General features: G+C 48.8%; 2 protein-coding genes across 4 annotated transcripts in view; one reads left to right on the top strand and one right to left on the bottom strand.

The window, feature by feature from the left end:
* SIK2 (salt inducible kinase 2) overlaps positions 1–4,414 on the top strand; it is a 78,174-nt gene extending 73,760 nt beyond the window's left edge. For both annotated transcript variants that reach the window (XM_054997471.1, XM_054997470.1), the window contains exon 15: positions 48–4,414. In XM_054997471.1, coding sequence (XP_054853446.1) covers positions 48–621 — 574 coding nt within the window. In that variant the 3' untranslated portion in view covers positions 622–4,414. The remainder of the gene's footprint in view (positions 1–47) is intronic.
* A 10,308-nt stretch (positions 4,415–14,722) lies between these two features.
* The window catches only part of ALG9 (ALG9 alpha-1,2-mannosyltransferase), a 30,877-nt gene continuing 28,876 nt past the window's right edge, over positions 14,723–16,723 (bottom strand). For both annotated transcript variants that reach the window (XM_054997916.1, XM_054997917.1), the window contains one exon: positions 14,723–15,600. In XM_054997916.1, the coding sequence (XP_054853891.1) occupies positions 15,477–15,600 (124 nt within the window). In that variant the 3' untranslated portion in view covers positions 14,723–15,476. The remainder of the gene's footprint in view (positions 15,601–16,723) is intronic.

The following is a 16,723-nucleotide window of genomic DNA, read 5'->3' as shown; positions in this document are numbered from 1 at the left end:
TGGCTGTTAGGAAAGGCATGACTAACCTTTCTTGGTTTTGATTCCAGGCTGCACCAGAAGCGGCTCTTTCTCCAGAAGCAATCTCAGCTGCAGGCCTACTTCAACCAGATGCAAATAGCTGAAAGCACATACTCCAGGTCTAGCCAGCTGCCCCTTCCCTGCCATGAAGATCAGCAGCCGCCACCACACCCTTCCCAGTTTAGTCTGGCACAGCCCCTGAGCCCTCTCATGGAGCCTTCTGCAGAACAAATGCAATGCGACCCTTTCCTTAGCCAGTATCAAAAGCTTCAGCTCAACCAGTCATCCTCACCCCAAGTCCACAGTGCATCTCGCTTGCCGGCACACATTGCCATGCAGCAGCAGCAGCAATACCCCTACCAGACTTGTGAATTGCCAGTTGGCATCTCATCTGAACCAGACTATGCCGATCAGCATCAGTATCCCCTGGACCCAGCCCAACAGAGCAGTGTAGCAGCAACTGACAACCAGAGAAGCTCAGACTCTCCCGGGGCCCAGTCCGGCTACGAGGCATTGAGCCTTGGGGAGTTTCCTGGACTCTTTGATTGTGAAATGATGGAAACCGTTGACCCCCAACATGGTGGCTATGTCTTGGTGAACTAACAAGTTTTAGAGTTCTGGGTGGAAAGTGGTTCGGATAAAGAAATGCGTGTGGATTTCCATTTATGTTCCATCCCTAAAATTCATGGCTTATGATCCAATCCTTGACCCTATTGGGTGAATGTACTAACCCTCCTAATTGGTACTAGCTGGGAATGGCTGAGCGTCGCTCTACAAGAAAGCTTGGTGGCAGGAGCTGGAGACAGGTACTGCACTTTTTATGGAAGCAGGAACCACTTTGAACGGAGGCGGGAAGGCAACCAGTGCCCTTCAAGGAAGGAAGGAAGGCAAGGAAGCGTGGGCCTTCCGAACTGTTTGGTATTCTGCACACTTCGTATACCCTGTCAGAAGGAACCTGGCAGAGTTCAGGAAGGAGAACAGATGTGCGACACACCATACTACTTGGCAATAAAAGCAATACCTTTTTTTCAGTGGAACTCAGTGAAGACTTGGGTTGATTTTCAAGGGAAAGCAGGAGCCTAGCATGCCCAGAGCACTGACGACACCCGGCTCGTCGCTACTGGAGCAGAGCCAGACTGCAGCTGATCCTCAGAGGTCCCAAGGCTCTTCTAGCGACTTCCACTTCCTCCTCTGGATTTAGAACATTTTACTCAAAGCTAACCAGGAAATTTCCAATCTCTACTCACCTTGACAAATCCTTATATCTTTGACAAACAGGTCTGCATATCCGTATGTCAACAGGATTTTGGATCTGACTTCTAGGATTTCCACAGAACTCTTGAATTAGGATATTCTTCAAAGACCGGACAACAGAAAATTGGGGAGGGATTGGGGAGGGGGAAAGAAGGATGAAGAAAGAATAAGGGGGGGCTGCACAGTGCCGCTTCTGGGCCTCTCGCAGAAGCCTGGGCCTCGCTCTGATCACTGGAGAAGTTGTTATAAGCTGCCCTTGGTTGCTTTTCTGCTTAAAAGAGGCAACTATAATTGGACTTAACAGTGTGGATTGCTGGTGGTTTGTTAGGCTTTGTATATTTGGACAGTTAGTTAGGGAATTAGCATTTAAAGATGAAACACGATGAGCTTATCAGAAAACCCATGTGAAGTGATAGTGCTGTGCCTTTTTGGGTTCTTTTTGAGAGACTATACTTTTCTTTTTTCTTTTCTCTCTGAAATAGAAAAACACCCCATTTATATCAATGCTGGCGCCAAAGTCCCTTCAGAGCCCGAGTTCCACCATGTGGAATGCAGGCTTAAAATTTTCCTCACATGTGTTTGACTTGGTCATCTGCATATTTGAAACATGGAAGTATTACAGCAATATTTAGGATCAAGAACTGTTGAACTGATAACTGTTTCAATTGGCATCTGCTCTGCAGGCATTTATGGTGCGTAATTCACCGACTTGAAGCCCATAGAAAGAACATGGGGAATTCCTCACACTGGTTGCAAGGGTCTGGTTTAAAAGGGGGGCGATGCTATTAAAGAAGATGTCGGTGACGCTGAGCATCCTGCTAGGGCAGATAACTTACATTAAGCACAACACAGTTGTTATTTAAGCACAAAATAATGGTCTTTCTGAAAGATACCTTGAGTCCATCCCCTACAGGACTGGTGAACCAACATTTGGCCTTATGCCTCTTAAGATTGCCGATGAGAGCTCACATGACGGAATACTTCTTTACAAAGAACATGAAATACCAGAGGTGAGGGTCCTAGCTTAGCTTGTTCCTGGCATGGGAGGGTTTTTTTAATGGATTCAAGAGCTTGTAACCAATAAGATAGCCCAATAAGATGGTCTGGGCGGAGCAGGATTTCCCCCTTCTGCTGCAGTCCATCCATACCCCTGAGGTGTTGTTCCTGGGGGGTCACTGGATCCCCAAGGACAACACAGGGAGCAAAATGGGAGAGGAAACTGGCACAAATCGCTGCCCCTTCTTCCAAAAGCGGATGGGCACCTCTTTATTTAGAATTGCATGGTTAGATACAGGCCCACCTTGTCCAATCCTTTGGATGCTTTCTGTTAGCAGTGGCACTTTCCTCTAGTCGGAGGAGCTGACGGGACGCTGCCATCAGCCAGACACACCCTCAGGCCCCAATCCAGCTTGTTTCTGTGGAGCAGCATTCAGTCCTGTAAGCCTCCACCTGCAGTCTGAAGTGGCCCGTCTTAGACCACTTCTGTAAGAACCAGGCCTCGGTTAATGGGACGCTTCCATTTCTCAGCCCTGGTTTTAGCGTCCAGTGAGCTGCATTCCTACCATGCAACTCTTTCAAGAAACTCCCCCATGCAAGGCACCAAATGTGCATGCTCCAGTCTTTCCCATAAACCTCCACATTCTTGAATTTGGACTATCAGGGCGATGTGTGATGGTCAGACAGTCCTGCGGTGGCTGTATAAGGCACCAGGTTGAGTTCAGAGGGCAGCAGGGAACTGTATCTCGGGGAATTCTCTTTTCTGTGGAGTACTCTTGCTTTTAGCAGGATTTGGGGAAGGGGGTCCTTTTGAGCTGTCTTTGCCAGAATAGCCAGGCATCTTTTCTCGTAGGAGTAACAACACTCTATCTGCATGTAACCTATAATTATGAGACTTCCTCAAATGGAGAGCCTTTCCTGCTGTGTCCTGTGCACTTCACATGGCGGGAGGGAGGGGAGACTTCCAGCCAAGCTGACACCAACTGCCTTATTTCCTTGAGCGAAAAATCCTGCTGGCTGTGTCTTGAGTTTTATCAACCCATATTGTATTCAATGGGAAAAAAAACCTTTCTGGCAAGTCATCTGTTCCTAACCCACCCTAAACTAGGGACAGGCAACAACGGCCCACTGACTATCTCCAGCCCACCAAAGGTTTTCACCACAATAACATGGTAGGTGCTGTCTTGATGGGTCGGAGACAGCCTCCTTCCAGGCCTTATATTGGCTAACCTTGCTCTAAGCTATTCTTTGTTGTTTCTCAGTAGCATGAAGAGGGAGTTCAAGAACTAGTCTTAAGCGTTCTTGGCTTCTGAAACTCAAGTGGTGAATTAGGGGGTAATAAGGGGAGAGGAGCGAATTCAGCCTCCTTGGGATCTCCCCCTGTACATTCCCACCCACCCTGGGCTGCTGAAAACCAGCGAACAAGCCCCACCCCCACCCCCCCACGCAGCTGCCAAGGATCTGGCCCAACTTAGCTTTGTACAGGTATCTCTATGGTGCATACAGAGCACAAACTGTAGCTGACCTTAGAAGGTGGCTACGCATCAGTATTCAGGTGCAGAGAGCTAATAAATGTCCGTTTCTGTTGGCAATCACTTTGTACCTCAGTTTAGGGGAGCGGAAGTTCTGAATGTAAAACTAGGTCAGATGTGTCCCTCCGCTTAACAGCGTGTGTTTCTTAACATTTGGCGTCGTTTGTTACAACAATAGAGGAAACCATTTTTTCCTAAGCCACACTCACGTACCCATAGAGCACCCCGCCCATCTCCCTCTCTGTATTCCTGCCGCTTCGAAATAACTGCTGCTGTTGAGTCTGCTGTGTCTGTCGTTAGAGGATTTGTGTATACTACTGTATAGCAACTAGTAGCTTTATTAGTTTGAATACAGGCTCCTTTGAAGAGACTTTGGTGAGATGTACATGGGGTTAAAAAATTTCATATGGAGACAAGTGCAATATGTGTGCGTGGTACGTTTTAATGTATTTTTTTAAAAAAGAGTTCAAAGGGTTTAGTCTTTGCTTTGGGAGAAATGCACTAGTTTTGTGAGCCCATCTGTAGTATTTACTTGCAGTTGGTATGCTGGACTCTGTAAAAGCAATTACAGTGTATTCATGCAAAATAAAGAACATGGACCTTCCGTTTTTAAATGTTTGGTGGGCTGAAGTGCCATCTTGCGACTGTTTCATTCTGCATGTTTAAGCTGTGGCTTACAGCAGTGCCTCCAGGATAGTCTGGGGCTGCATGTCAAGAAAATTCTTGAGACTTCCACTCCCATGTTGTATTTACAGAAATGCTCAGAGTCTGGAAACAAAGGGAGAAGAGAGTCTGTGAGTGCAGTTGCGTTCAGGAAAGACACCAGAGTGGCTCACCTGAAGTTGCACCGATACAGGCGACGTTAGCACCAGCGCATCCCCATTGCTGTTCTTGACAACTTGGTCTGGTTTAATGCTGCTTGTGTCTCTGTTCTTCCCTGCATGTCCTCATTTCAGGGACCCGTACTTCTCCTGAGACCTGTGCCCCACCCCCCAGAAGAGAACTAATGTTTAGATGTTCATGTTGGATAAGGGCCTTGAAATCTTCACGGCGTTATGAAGTTGCTTGAGGTGAACGCAGGACAGCCGTGCAGCCCTCTCTCTCGAAAGAAAGAAAAAGGAAAAGAAAACGGCAGGCGAGTCAGAACCTGTTCTTCAGACCCACGTCAACCAAGCCTTACTCTTGCCAGGATGGGGGTTCTTTGGCAAAGCACTAGTCTGACCTGTGTCATTTATGACCCGTCATATTTTGGCACCAGGAGGAAGAGACCAAGGAAGAAAAACATTAGCAGGTTGGCAAGATAACCTAGGAATGGCGCTTCACTGCTTGTACCTGCTCCCAGGATAGGAATAACTCGTTTGCAAATTTATTATTAAGGACCATTCATTTTTATCCAGCTCTGCTTTCAGAGCAGAGGCTGGCTTTACAGAGATGTCAAACTGGTTAGCAAGAGATTTAGTATGAGACAACAGTGAAGATGCATAAAATGGAATGTGTGTATCTCCTTTGGAGAGTGCCAGGGGATGGAAGTGCGTGAGAAATAGGGGAATGGATATGGGAGGAGGTTTGAATCATTTAGGACTGGTACACTATTGCAAACGAAACAGACAGGAGCTTTGTCCAAACAAGCCTCTTCCCATGGAAGCTTTAATTCTGCACTTCCTATAAGCATGACAGGAGCATGCATACTCCGAGATCACTAGCTCCTGCAACAAGTTCTACTTAAACAGGTATCAACCAGGCCCTGAGGCAGGGAGTTCCTCACTTGCAATGTGAGGGTGGGAACACTTCTCTTTGGTGCTAAAACTGTGTCACAGGGAGCTCTCCCACTTGGGGAAATAGTCCCCATTAGATGCTACAAGGAACACTGTCACCTCAGTGTTACTAATAGTGCAGTCCAGTAGAGAGGTGCACGGATCGTGTCAGCCCGTAGGGCAAAGCCCTGATTGCCCCCTTTATCTTGAGGCTGGTGACCTTTCATACATGGCAGGCACCACAGAGGGGCTCACAGTGACCCTGTCTGTTCTTTCCTAAGGCTTCATTCATTCAAGGCTGTACTTCAAACGAACGGTCCGGTTTTGGACGTTCTTAGACTAAACACCTCCTGACGATGGCAGAGCCCAATATGAAAGCAGTGGTGTAATAAATGCCAGATTGCCTGAACAGAGATGCGTTGCCAGGTTTCCTGACAGCTTGTTCTTTGAAAGGGGGCTCAGAAGATACAGAAAAAGTCCTGATCCTGAACCGTATACTGCTTTGAAGCTGGAACATTTATGCAGTGTGGCACATTTTTCTGAGCACTTGCTTCATTTGAATGGCGTGTGCATGAGAAAGAGCCTCCCTCCCTCCGAGTATTAGAAAAGTGGTTAAAATAACACCGTGTTGGAAGTGAAGGGCAAATGTGAGGGTGGTCCCTTTGCTCTGTGGGTGCAGCGAGTCATGGCATGCACCACGTCTTGTTCTGAATTCTTAACTGCTTTTGTAAGCTGGAGGGTAGAACATGGGTACGTTCTTAAGACTGAATAGGGGGCGTTCTCTCCAAAGTAGTCCAAAGCAAAGGTTTGCTTCCCCTCTTCCCCACTGCTGCTCGCATCATATGCTGGGCACTGTAAAGGGTTAGCAGTGTTTGCAAGCCAGTAAAACGATCAGGTGCCTCATATCCTGGGGCTTTCTAGAAAGAATGGAAGCAGCTCCCAATGACGTCAGCCGGGTAAATAATACCATGCATTGAAATCACCACAGTATGCGTTACCCTTTCAGCCAGGCCCTGCTGAGGCCACCCTGCTATGCAGGCCAGCTGCCTCTTCCTCTGCAGCAGATTTTTTTTAAGAAAAAGTTTTCAGTGCAAACCAGATTCTGCTTAGGATCGATGCGTTCTGTGAGCTTGCTGAGCAAATGCAGCATTTAACTGTCCTTAAATTCAGCAGTGTGATGACTGCATATTCGCGTGTATGTTTTCCAATCAAAGGTTCAGTCCACAAGAGAAAGAAGAGCTTGGAAACACATTTCTCTTACTGAAACATTTCCAAATCAGGAGTGAACCTGATTCACAGTAATAAATTTAAACAAATTGAAATAAGCAGACTGAACTTTGCCTAACTAACCAGAGCCAAGTCTGTGGCAGCCCAAAAGTCTGCAGTAAAAAGTTGTACGCCGAGCCTCTGGTCATCTCTCTAGGGGAGTGCCAGCAGTCCTGCCACCAGCTTCTTGCACCTGTTCGTGCAGAAACAGAGCGACCCACACGTAATGTATGCAATTCACACGCCGCTCTCAAATCAATGAGAGGGAGGTGACAAGGGGACACACACACACACACACACACATGAATTTTTGGTGCTGGATTTGGCAAACCCGGGAAGGGTTAAAGTCTCCAGCTCCACTTCCCTTCGGCTGCTAATTCATCTCAAACTTTCAACAAGTGGCAATCACCTAGGCAGATGCGTTGGCATGGCAACGGCTCCAAGGAGACGCTCTGTTCAAGCTCGTCAGCGCCTGGCCTGCAATCACCTTGAGCAGGAGGCGAAGCTGCTCCCCCTGCAACCCCCCCCCCCAGCATGGTTACAGCAGCACTTTGATTAGTGTGAATAATTCATACATTTCTTCTTATAACCTTTCGTGCAGATGCTGCATGCACGCAGCACCCCACCCCACCCACCCCAAAGGCGTGAATAAATTGTCCACTAGGAGATATTCCCAAAGCGCACGATGCACTTGGCTGGCATTCAGTTTGGGCACTGAGCCACTTCCTGATAGATCCTTTGTGCAAGTCTCCGTGGCAATGAGCAAGCTTAAGCTGCTGCCTGCAAGTTAAGTCTGCTGACCTGGTAACTACAATACTATTTAGCCGTTCTATTTCAAGTGTTAAAAGCGCTTTGCACAAATGATCTCCTTAGTTCTGACAGCAGCTCTGAAACATCAGCCAAGTACTGCAGATGTAACGCGGAGAGAGCAGTGATTTGCCTTGGGCCAGTTCTAGTGTTTAGCTGTGGGGCAAGAGTTGAACTAAGGACTGGCTGGCTAATAACTCTCTCAAGCCCAGAGCCGACAACGTTAACAGGGCAGAAGGAAGCAAGCTTTGGAGATCCACATTCCTTGCCCAAATTCTGGGTTGCAAGCGACAACCGTAGCAGAGATTCAATACTAACTGGTTACATTTAATTTTTAATTTAATTTAATTTATTATATTTATATTCCGCCCTCCCCGCTTTCGCAAGCTCAGGGCGGATAACAAATACAAACATCATTTAAAACATTTTAAAACATTAAATAATACATTTAAAAACATTAAATATTACAATTCATGCTGCATAGTGGCTCATACATGCCTCTGTGTTCGCATAGGGGCGATGGTTTAACCCCCCCTTCAGGGGGGGCAGGCACTGCCCGGCGTCAGCCATATGCCTGGTGGAATAGCTCTGTCTTACAGGCCCGGCAAAATGCAAGCAAATCTTGCCGGGCCCTTGTCTCGCAAGACAGAGCATTCCACCAGGTTGGGGCCAGGACCGAAAGGGCCCTGGCCCTGGTTGACGCCAGGCAGGCCTCCCTAGGGCCAGGGACACTTAAAAGATGTTTTCCACCAGAGCGGAGAGTCCTCCGGGGCTCATATGGTGAGAGACGGTCCCTCAGATACATCGGTCCCAGTCCGCGTAGGGCTTTGTAGGTTAACACATCGGTGAGATTAGAGCTGCGAGACCCAAGATACCAGAGTTGAAGTCCCAAGTCTGTCTCAGAGTCTTGGGCAGGTTCCTAACCACTGGCCTCAACCCTTCCATCTGTAAAATGGGGATAAAGGAACATCTTTTACACAGCTGTTGTGATCGCAAAGATAACAAGGGTTGCAACACAACAATGGCTAGATCAGTGAACTCCTGAGTCCCTGAAACACTGGCTGCCCAGGCACACTCTGGCACATCACAGGCTGAGCCCAGTTATTGATTCACTTTTTCAACTATCTGCCTTTTGTCTTCCCTCTGCAGCTGGCCTCAAGCCCTGAGGGGTCTGCACAGCTGCTGTTTCCTGCGAGAGCAAGACTGACATCAGCCGTCGTCAAGGAAACGGGTTTTTATGAAAGCCATTGGACAGGTTCTTAGAAAATTGACAGAATGCACTCTTTAACCTGAACTAGTTTCCCAGACTACCAGATCAGCAGCTCTTCCCTCCTCCTTTATTTTTGCCTTTTTGCCCCTGTAGTTGAGAGACAACAACTTCTATAAAACTGTGAGCAAAGGGGCCCATATTCCTTCTGGGAGGGTGCTGGGGAGGGGGGCGAATGAATGGCTGGATTTGCCACCTGCACCCATTCTCCTTTGCACTTGATAGGGTAGTGCAGATGACCACACGCGTTGAATACCTGCATAGCCTCAGGCAGACAGATTGACAGGTGGACGTATGCAAGGTGCAGTAAGGATGAATGAACTCCTGCCCTCAAGTCATAGTTGACTTATGGCCAGAGACTTAACAGAGGTGGCTTGCCATTGCCTGCCTCTGGAGGTCTCCCATCCAATTACTAACCAAGGATGGCCCTGCTTAGCTTCTGAGTTCTGACGAGATCAGGCTGTCTTGGGCTATCCCAGGGAGCAGTAAGGATAGCCCTCGGGAAACGGTTGGAGGGGGGCATGTGTAGCTTGAGGACTGGCCACAATTACACTCCCTCTCTCTCTCTCTCTCTCTTTGGGAGAACTGTGGCTTAGCTTGTTTTTTCTAGTTAGTTAGGATATTTCTTTGTGTATTGGAAGAAGAGGGTGGGGGTGTATGAGAACGTGTTTTCCCAACCAACAAATTACAGCAATTCCCAGGATGCTGTGGAGGAAGCCATGATAGCTATTGGGTGTCTCACGTGGTTCCCATTTTGGCACACGCACGGGGCAGAATAATTTTCTTCCAGCCACTTCTGATGGCACAAGCGGATGATAAATATCTTTCCCTCCCGCTCTGTGGCTTTCCCCTCCTGCCCCCTCTTGCACTTCAAAGACCTGGGGCAGGTCTCCCGCCCCCTCCCCCCTGGTATCAACTCTTTAATTTGCCCTTGTTCTGGTTCAAAGTCTAAACCCTTCCACTCTCGCCTGGTTAACATTTTTCTGAAAACAAGCATATTTTTGAGCAGCTGCCAACAGGGTGGGTTCTGTGCTCTCCCCCTCCTGTCAGGACCGAAGGGGAACGGCTTCAAGCACCCCGTGGAGGATGTCAAGAATTGCCTGGGAGGGGCAGCGAAGGAAGGAAGGGAGCAGAACTTTTCTCCCCCCTGCCCCCCCCAGCCCTGCTGCATCAACTATCTCTGCCCCCATACACTTTTGTTCATTACTTTTAAAAGATGGAGACAAAATCTGACCCATCCCAAAAGCATGCATCTTGCCAGTTTTTTTTTTTTGTTAGTGAGCCAGGATCCTTGTTTGGTTGCTGCTTGTTGGTGGGTGGCTGCTGGTGTAGATTACACACCACCTTCGAGGAGTGTGAAGGCATAGGAGTCCTCTGCCCGGAGAAGCTTACAGTCTAAACTGTGCCAGTGCAGAAAACCACAACGATGGTGGAAGTTCTGAAAGGTTAGTAAATGTGTCAGGCTTAAGCTGTGGGCCTTATGGCAAAGGTAGTTTTTCAGCTGAGGCTTCCATAGAAAGGAGAGAGAGGTAGCAACACACAGGATATCCAGAAGGGGCCTTCGGGGGGACCAGGGGGAGAGGTCTCTCCAAGGGCCTTTGCACATAAGCAGCTCATTCTCTCCACGCCTTCTTAATGCCTTGAGGCGTTAGAAGGCAGCTTGTCTGATGCCTTCTCTGGCTGCTGTATCACCAGATTTTCCCCCATGGAGAAAGTTGCAGGGGAGTCAGCGTAAACTTTACAGGCAGAGATGGCTGGATGGAGCAAACCCTAGGAGAGGAGCCAGTCCGGGAGTGGTCCATTCCCACCTTGCTCCGCCGCTGGAGGAGGGCAGCTCCCTGCCTTTTTGCCTCTGCTGGGAATTCTAAGAAAAACACCAGCCTTAGGTTAGCTGATGCCGGGAGACAGAACTGGGACGCAGCCAAAACCAACTGAAAGTCAGTGGGCTCCCTGGAGAAGTTTTGCTACATTCCTCCTGGCTGCCCGGTCACAAGGCAAGCCGACTGACGCAACAGTTTCTGTTTATTGAAATAAGCAGCAGCCGGGGAAGGTGCCCGGAGCACGCCCCCCCCCCTGCTCCTCTGAGGAAGGCAAAGGTCAAGGTTCCTTATCTGGAAGTCAGTTTGGGGCTACCCAGTTTGAAGGGAGGGGGGTTATGAAAAATGGTAGCACCGCACCTAAGACAGGTCTTAGGTGCGGTGCTGCCAGAAACAGTTGTCCTCTAATTCTTGGGTTGTACTGATATTGAAGCTTTAGTATTATGGAGATTTGTGTAAGTACCTGCTTAAGGGGGGAGGGTAATTGCAGGATTAAATGTCTTGATGCTGATGTGAGTGGATATACAGTTTGCATGGCTGTGGTATCTCACCAGGCCAGGGTGGGAGGCAGCTTTAGTCCTGCCTATGTGCACCCATGCTCCCTCTCTTCCCCACCCTGCTCAGCACTGGTGCAATACTACAACTCTCAGTGTTGCTCTTGTGCCCAATACTGTACATTTCTTGCCTTGTGGAGTAGACCCACCGAATCAGGCAGGTTGAACCTGTGTTGAACAAGAAAGGCAGAGCAAGCGAAATAAGTTTTCAGTGGGACAGATGACACGGGCACAATTTCGTTTCTTTGGAGAAGCTTCCCAAAATCTGTTTTCATTCCCCAACACACCACTTAGTTGCCGCAACGTGTGCAACTGGGGGGAAATTACAATACGGCCCTAGGGAGAAGTGGTCTCTGTTCGATTCTTCCCACCATTGGTACACCATCCTTATTGAGCATGCCAGGTCTCCCTTGCCCCACCCGTGCCCCAAGAAAAGGATGCCGGAAAATGTCTTACAGCTGGTCAAGCCTTACTGGTTTTCTCAAGCAAGGCGTTTGCAAAGTATTTCTTAGGGGCTTGAGATTGTTGATGATGATGTTGATGCAGAGGATGAAAGAGGGGAGCAGAGGTACTCTAATAAACCCTTTATCAAAGGGGGAGGGGAGACCTGGTCGCTAGCACTTCATGCTGCCTTAAGTAAGTTAGATCCAGAGGAGTTCGCCATGTTAGTCTATAGTTGCCAAACAATAAAAAGTCCAGTAGCACCTTTAAGACTAAACAACTTTATTGTAGCATAAATTTTTGAGAACCACAGCTCTCTTCGTCAGATGCATGTGACGAAGAGAGCTGTGGTTCTCAAAAGCTTACACCACAATAAAGTTGGTTAATCTTTAAGGTGCTAATGGACTCTTTACTATTAAGTAAGTTAGCCTCTTATGGAAAGCACAAGGAGTCTTGGGTTAGTGCAGCAAGCGAGGCCCAGCTCTATATATATATATATATATAAAAAAAAAATACACACACACACAATCAGTTTGGGGAGAATGGTGTACTGAATCCTTACTTCTCTGGTGCCTAGTTCTTTACTGGAAAGAGGCTAGGTTCCCCTCCCCCCCTATAAACTCCCAAACACACACACACACCCCTTGTCTCACTGGCTTTGTGCTGATCTCTTAAAAAACTGCACAGGTATACTTTAATAAGTGAAAAATCTGGCTACATACTGACTGAGGAGGGCAGGGGAAATACATGAGAAAATCCACATAGCATCACTTATGCAAAGGGGAGGGGGAAATGTCGCAATGTGACTGCTGTCCAGTGGAAGGATCCAGGATGGCCGAGGGTGTCAATGCTGCTGCTGCGCGAAAGCATCCTGCCGGGCCCATCAATCAACAGCCAAGCGGCTGCACAAATGGCAACTGAGGGCCAGACTAGAAAGATACATTTGATCCAAAGTCCCGTCAGGGAATCCTCACCTGGCTTGTTCGCCCTCCAGAATTATGAGAAGTATTCTCATCTGGGTGCTGCAAGGCCCATTTCAGATCAGGCTCAGGGCTGCTGGATAGGAGGGGCTCCAGTCTCCTCCTCCTCAAACAACTTGCACTGTGTGTCATTTGCCCTGATGCAGCGCTGCGCAGCCGCTCAGTTCTGGCACCTGCTCAGAATCCAGGGCTGGGCCAGCCTCTGCACTCTGTCACTCCACCATTCAGGGGCTTTGTCTGCCTTGCTGCCATCAGGAGCCCAGAAGCAGCTCCTTCATTAACCTTCTTGCTGTCAGTATCCTAAGGGAACACAACGGTCCTCAAATCCCAGCTGTTGGGCTGGCTTCACCTCCAGGTCTAGCACTGGAACAGCGCTATAAGACTCCAAGGAGTGAAGGCGGCGGAGGGCGGCGGAGAGACATCATTCACCTTACTGGAGGGAGGCAAAGAGGCATGGGCAACCCATGAGTGAGTGGGCTGGGCCAACTGGGAAGCCACTGACAGCAAAAGGTCTGTGCCACGGCTGGAGGGACAGGATTCGTCCTCAGCTCCTGATGAAATCCTGCACAATTTCTCTGCGCTTTGTTTGCACATCTGCATTACGTTAGAAACACGCCTGTTACTGGCTCTTTGCTACCAGGTCAGCAGAGATTCACACCGAAATGATAACAACCGTTGGTGCAGTGAGTATTTGCAGTAGGGGAGGCAGCTGTGGCCTAGGAGAGGCTGCAGGAATGGGAAAATTCCTAAGCAGAGAAGCTCCTCTTGTTTTGTTCTGCCCCGTGGGGGGGGGAGGGGGAGTAGATATTTATAAGCAAATCTTGTCCAAGGCAGCAGTTTCCTCATCTAAGAATAGGCCCGGAGCTTACTGATGGCATGATTCACCCTGGGTTGCATAAACCAGCTGGAAGAATCATTCCAGGCTCCAGTGCAAAAGCTCAAGAAGTCGTGACTTACTCAACTCCCAGCTGTTGTCTGAAATTCGCAGGAGCTTTCTCCTGCTGTGCTGAGCAGGGAGGGGGGCGATGGGGGAGAGGAAGCCACACAGAGAAGCTCCTAGACATGGTCTAGTCTCACTGCCTCTGCACTGACTTACCCCACCCCACCCCCGTATTCCCTCTGCTCTTCCAGCCTTCTCCAAGCCAGTCTCCTGAGGTGTAGCTGCACATTTAATCCTCCTGCCTGGAACTGACGACTGAACTCAGCTCCCTTCAGAGGGAGAGACATGCTTTGGAGAGACAGTAGCCTGTAACTTTGTCCCCACTGGTGGCTTGCATGCTAATATTTAAGGGAAAACATACCACAAATTCCTTTTTTCCTTGCAATTCAGCTGAACATAGCAAAAGAGAATACCCAGCTCTCAACCACTGGAGCCAGAGGAACAGAGTTTTAACTCTTGCTTCTGCTATGGCTCCGTTTTCTCTTCTGTACATCTCAAGCTTGCTCTCTTCTGGGCCGATTCCCCTTGGTGCTTAATAACCCCAGCTGAGCAGTCTTTCCAAGCGTTGCTAAACACACTCCTTTGGAGTGACTGTTGTGCTTAGCCTTTAAGATGTGCAGGAATCAGGGGAAAAGCTTGTCAAGGAATAAAGAAGACTTCGGACTAGAGTTACTTACTGCAGGCAAACAACTCAGTCGCCAGAAAGTTCTTATTACTGCAGGTAGGCTGCAAACAGGAAATGTTCTTGCTCTTCTCTCCACCCTACCCCAAAATAGGCACACAATAAATTAGCATGTCCTTGATAAAAAGCAGCTGTTGTGTCCCAACTCCAAAAGCTGAGCTCGTTCCAGAGTAACTTCCTTGTTTGTAATTCCTTAAATCTCTGCTCCAACCACAGATGACAGCCCCTCCCCTTAAGCCCTCAAGAACGAAACCACCCACTGCTCCCCTTGGTCTCTTTCAGAACATGGGAAGTGAATTCTGAGGCCATCTGAGACAGTAGCTAGAGGATCTGTCACACAAGGTGGTGTGTGTTTTGGGGGTGGGGGGAGACGCATTTTCATTCCATAATAAAATCGTGCTTGGAGATGGCGAAGCCTAATTTTTAATGAACACTAGAGACAGCTTCATCACACAGCACAGCCTGAAATAAGACGGAGGAGGACTCTTGTTTTTCTCACATCTTTGTAACATTTTGCGTTTACAAAGCTCAGACCTTTCCTGAAGAATTTAAATGAGACTTCTAAAAACCAGTTGTGGCGGGCGCTGACAAAGACAACAGAAAGGAACTTCACTTACACAAAAGTCATGTTCTGCTACATTATGCAACTAACAACATCAGTTTCTGAAAGTGCAAGGCCCTTCTCCTCCCGGGTCCATTTTGGGACCAGTTTTGTCTGTAGGCCCAAGGGAGTTTTTGTATTTCTGCGGGCATCACTACGGTCTCTCTTCTGAAGGCCCAGCCAGGAAGAAATGTGAACGCCTCCGAGAGCAAGTCCGACGTTCTGCAGAGAAGGGGAACAGCTGAAAGACAGGCGACACTCTCTTGCCCCTGGGCGGCATCTGGGAAATTTCCCAGGCGTCTGCTCCTTCCCCCTCTTCAGTGAGAGAGCAGCAGGGCAACAGCCTTGCTCGTGTTCCAGGAAGCCAAGCAGGGAACCCCAGCCACAGGCAGATTATGTAGCCACCTTTAGCATCTTGCAGAAGAAACAGCCGAAGAGGAAACCTTCACCAGGACTGTTCCCAGCATCGCTGCCACCCTCTGCTTACAAACTTGGGGGTGGTTCGGTGGAACTGAGGAAGCGGAAAGCCAACCCTCCAGGCTGGTTCTCTTGGGGCCCAAGGAAATGCTAGCCTCCCATCTTCTTCCTGACTTGTTTAGCTCGCCGGGGCTTCAAGATGGTGTAGTTCACATATGTCGTATGCTGGTCTGAGAGGAAGGGGATGTAGAAAGCCCGAAACAACTTTGAAGACCTGGAAAAAAACGGCATTTTAAAAGCCCTTTAATATCTATACTGTTTGCTATGGTGTATAAAAGTGACCATGGCCTCAGGTCCCAGTTCAGTAAAGTCCCCCCCCCCCGCCATTCTGCTCATTAGTTTCTAGAAAACGTTTAGACCCCTTTCTCTCCTTCAAGGCAGCTAATTACAGTGAAACCAAGACAAGCACGGAAGCAAAATCAGCTATACAACAGCTAGATTTTGAAAGGTGGGAACTAAATGAATTTAGGGGGGAAGAAAAAAGAAAGGTCTTGGGAGACATACGTTCCAACCTCCTTGCTCTGGCCTTGCCTTTGCTGTGAGCAGCAAATGATCTCTCTGCTTCTCTGCACTGGCTCATTCCCCATGCCGAGATGCAGCAGCATTCTCCGTTCTCAGAGGACTTATGCCAAAAGGTCACCAGTAGGCTCCTGGGGGGTGGGGTGGGGGTTGAGGAGGAGAGTCTACAAGTACAAGCCTGGGCAAGTGAAAGAGAGAGGCGTGCCTCAGCTCTCAGAAGTTCAGAAATCCTGCTTCTGGCTACACTGCTTATCACAGGGCCGAAGTGCCTGGAGCAGGCCAGGTGTCCTGCCCATAGGAGCCATACAATGGCCGTGCATCCTCAGCCCGGCATCTTACCCTTTCTGCCACCAAACCTCGAGCATTCAGCCAGCGCAAAATTAAATGGACCCAGACAGCGCCACTGCCAGAGTAGCATAATTAGTCGATGGCTCTGAGTACTCTCTAATTCAATTAGCAGCACCATTTATCAGAGCCAACCGAGAGTTACAGCGGCCCTTGCTGACGTCAGTCGGGGACACTGTGTGTCCCAGAAGCCTCCGGTTCAGCAAGCATGAATTGAGCAGCTGGGGGTCATTAGCCTCCTGAAGCATCAGAGCTACCAGGGCTTGAAGAACAGAGTGCGCTCTGCTCAGGTGGGGCAGCGCCACTCCCCCGCTTCGTGCCCTTTCTTCCTCCCTACCTCCCAGGACTCCGAAGCAATGCAAAACCAAACTTGTGTCTACATTACTATGTTTGCACAATTCATTTCAAGCACAAAACCACAGCCCACTTTGTCACACGATGCAGCTGTGCAACAGGGAGGGGTCAGTCTGACG

The sequence above is a fragment of the Eublepharis macularius genome, chromosome 14 (assembly GCF_028583425.1).
Source record: "Eublepharis macularius isolate TG4126 chromosome 14, MPM_Emac_v1.0, whole genome shotgun sequence".
Lineage (NCBI taxonomy): Eukaryota > Metazoa > Chordata > Lepidosauria > Squamata > Eublepharidae > Eublepharis > Eublepharis macularius.
This window is presented reverse-complemented; position numbering and strand designations above follow the sequence as displayed.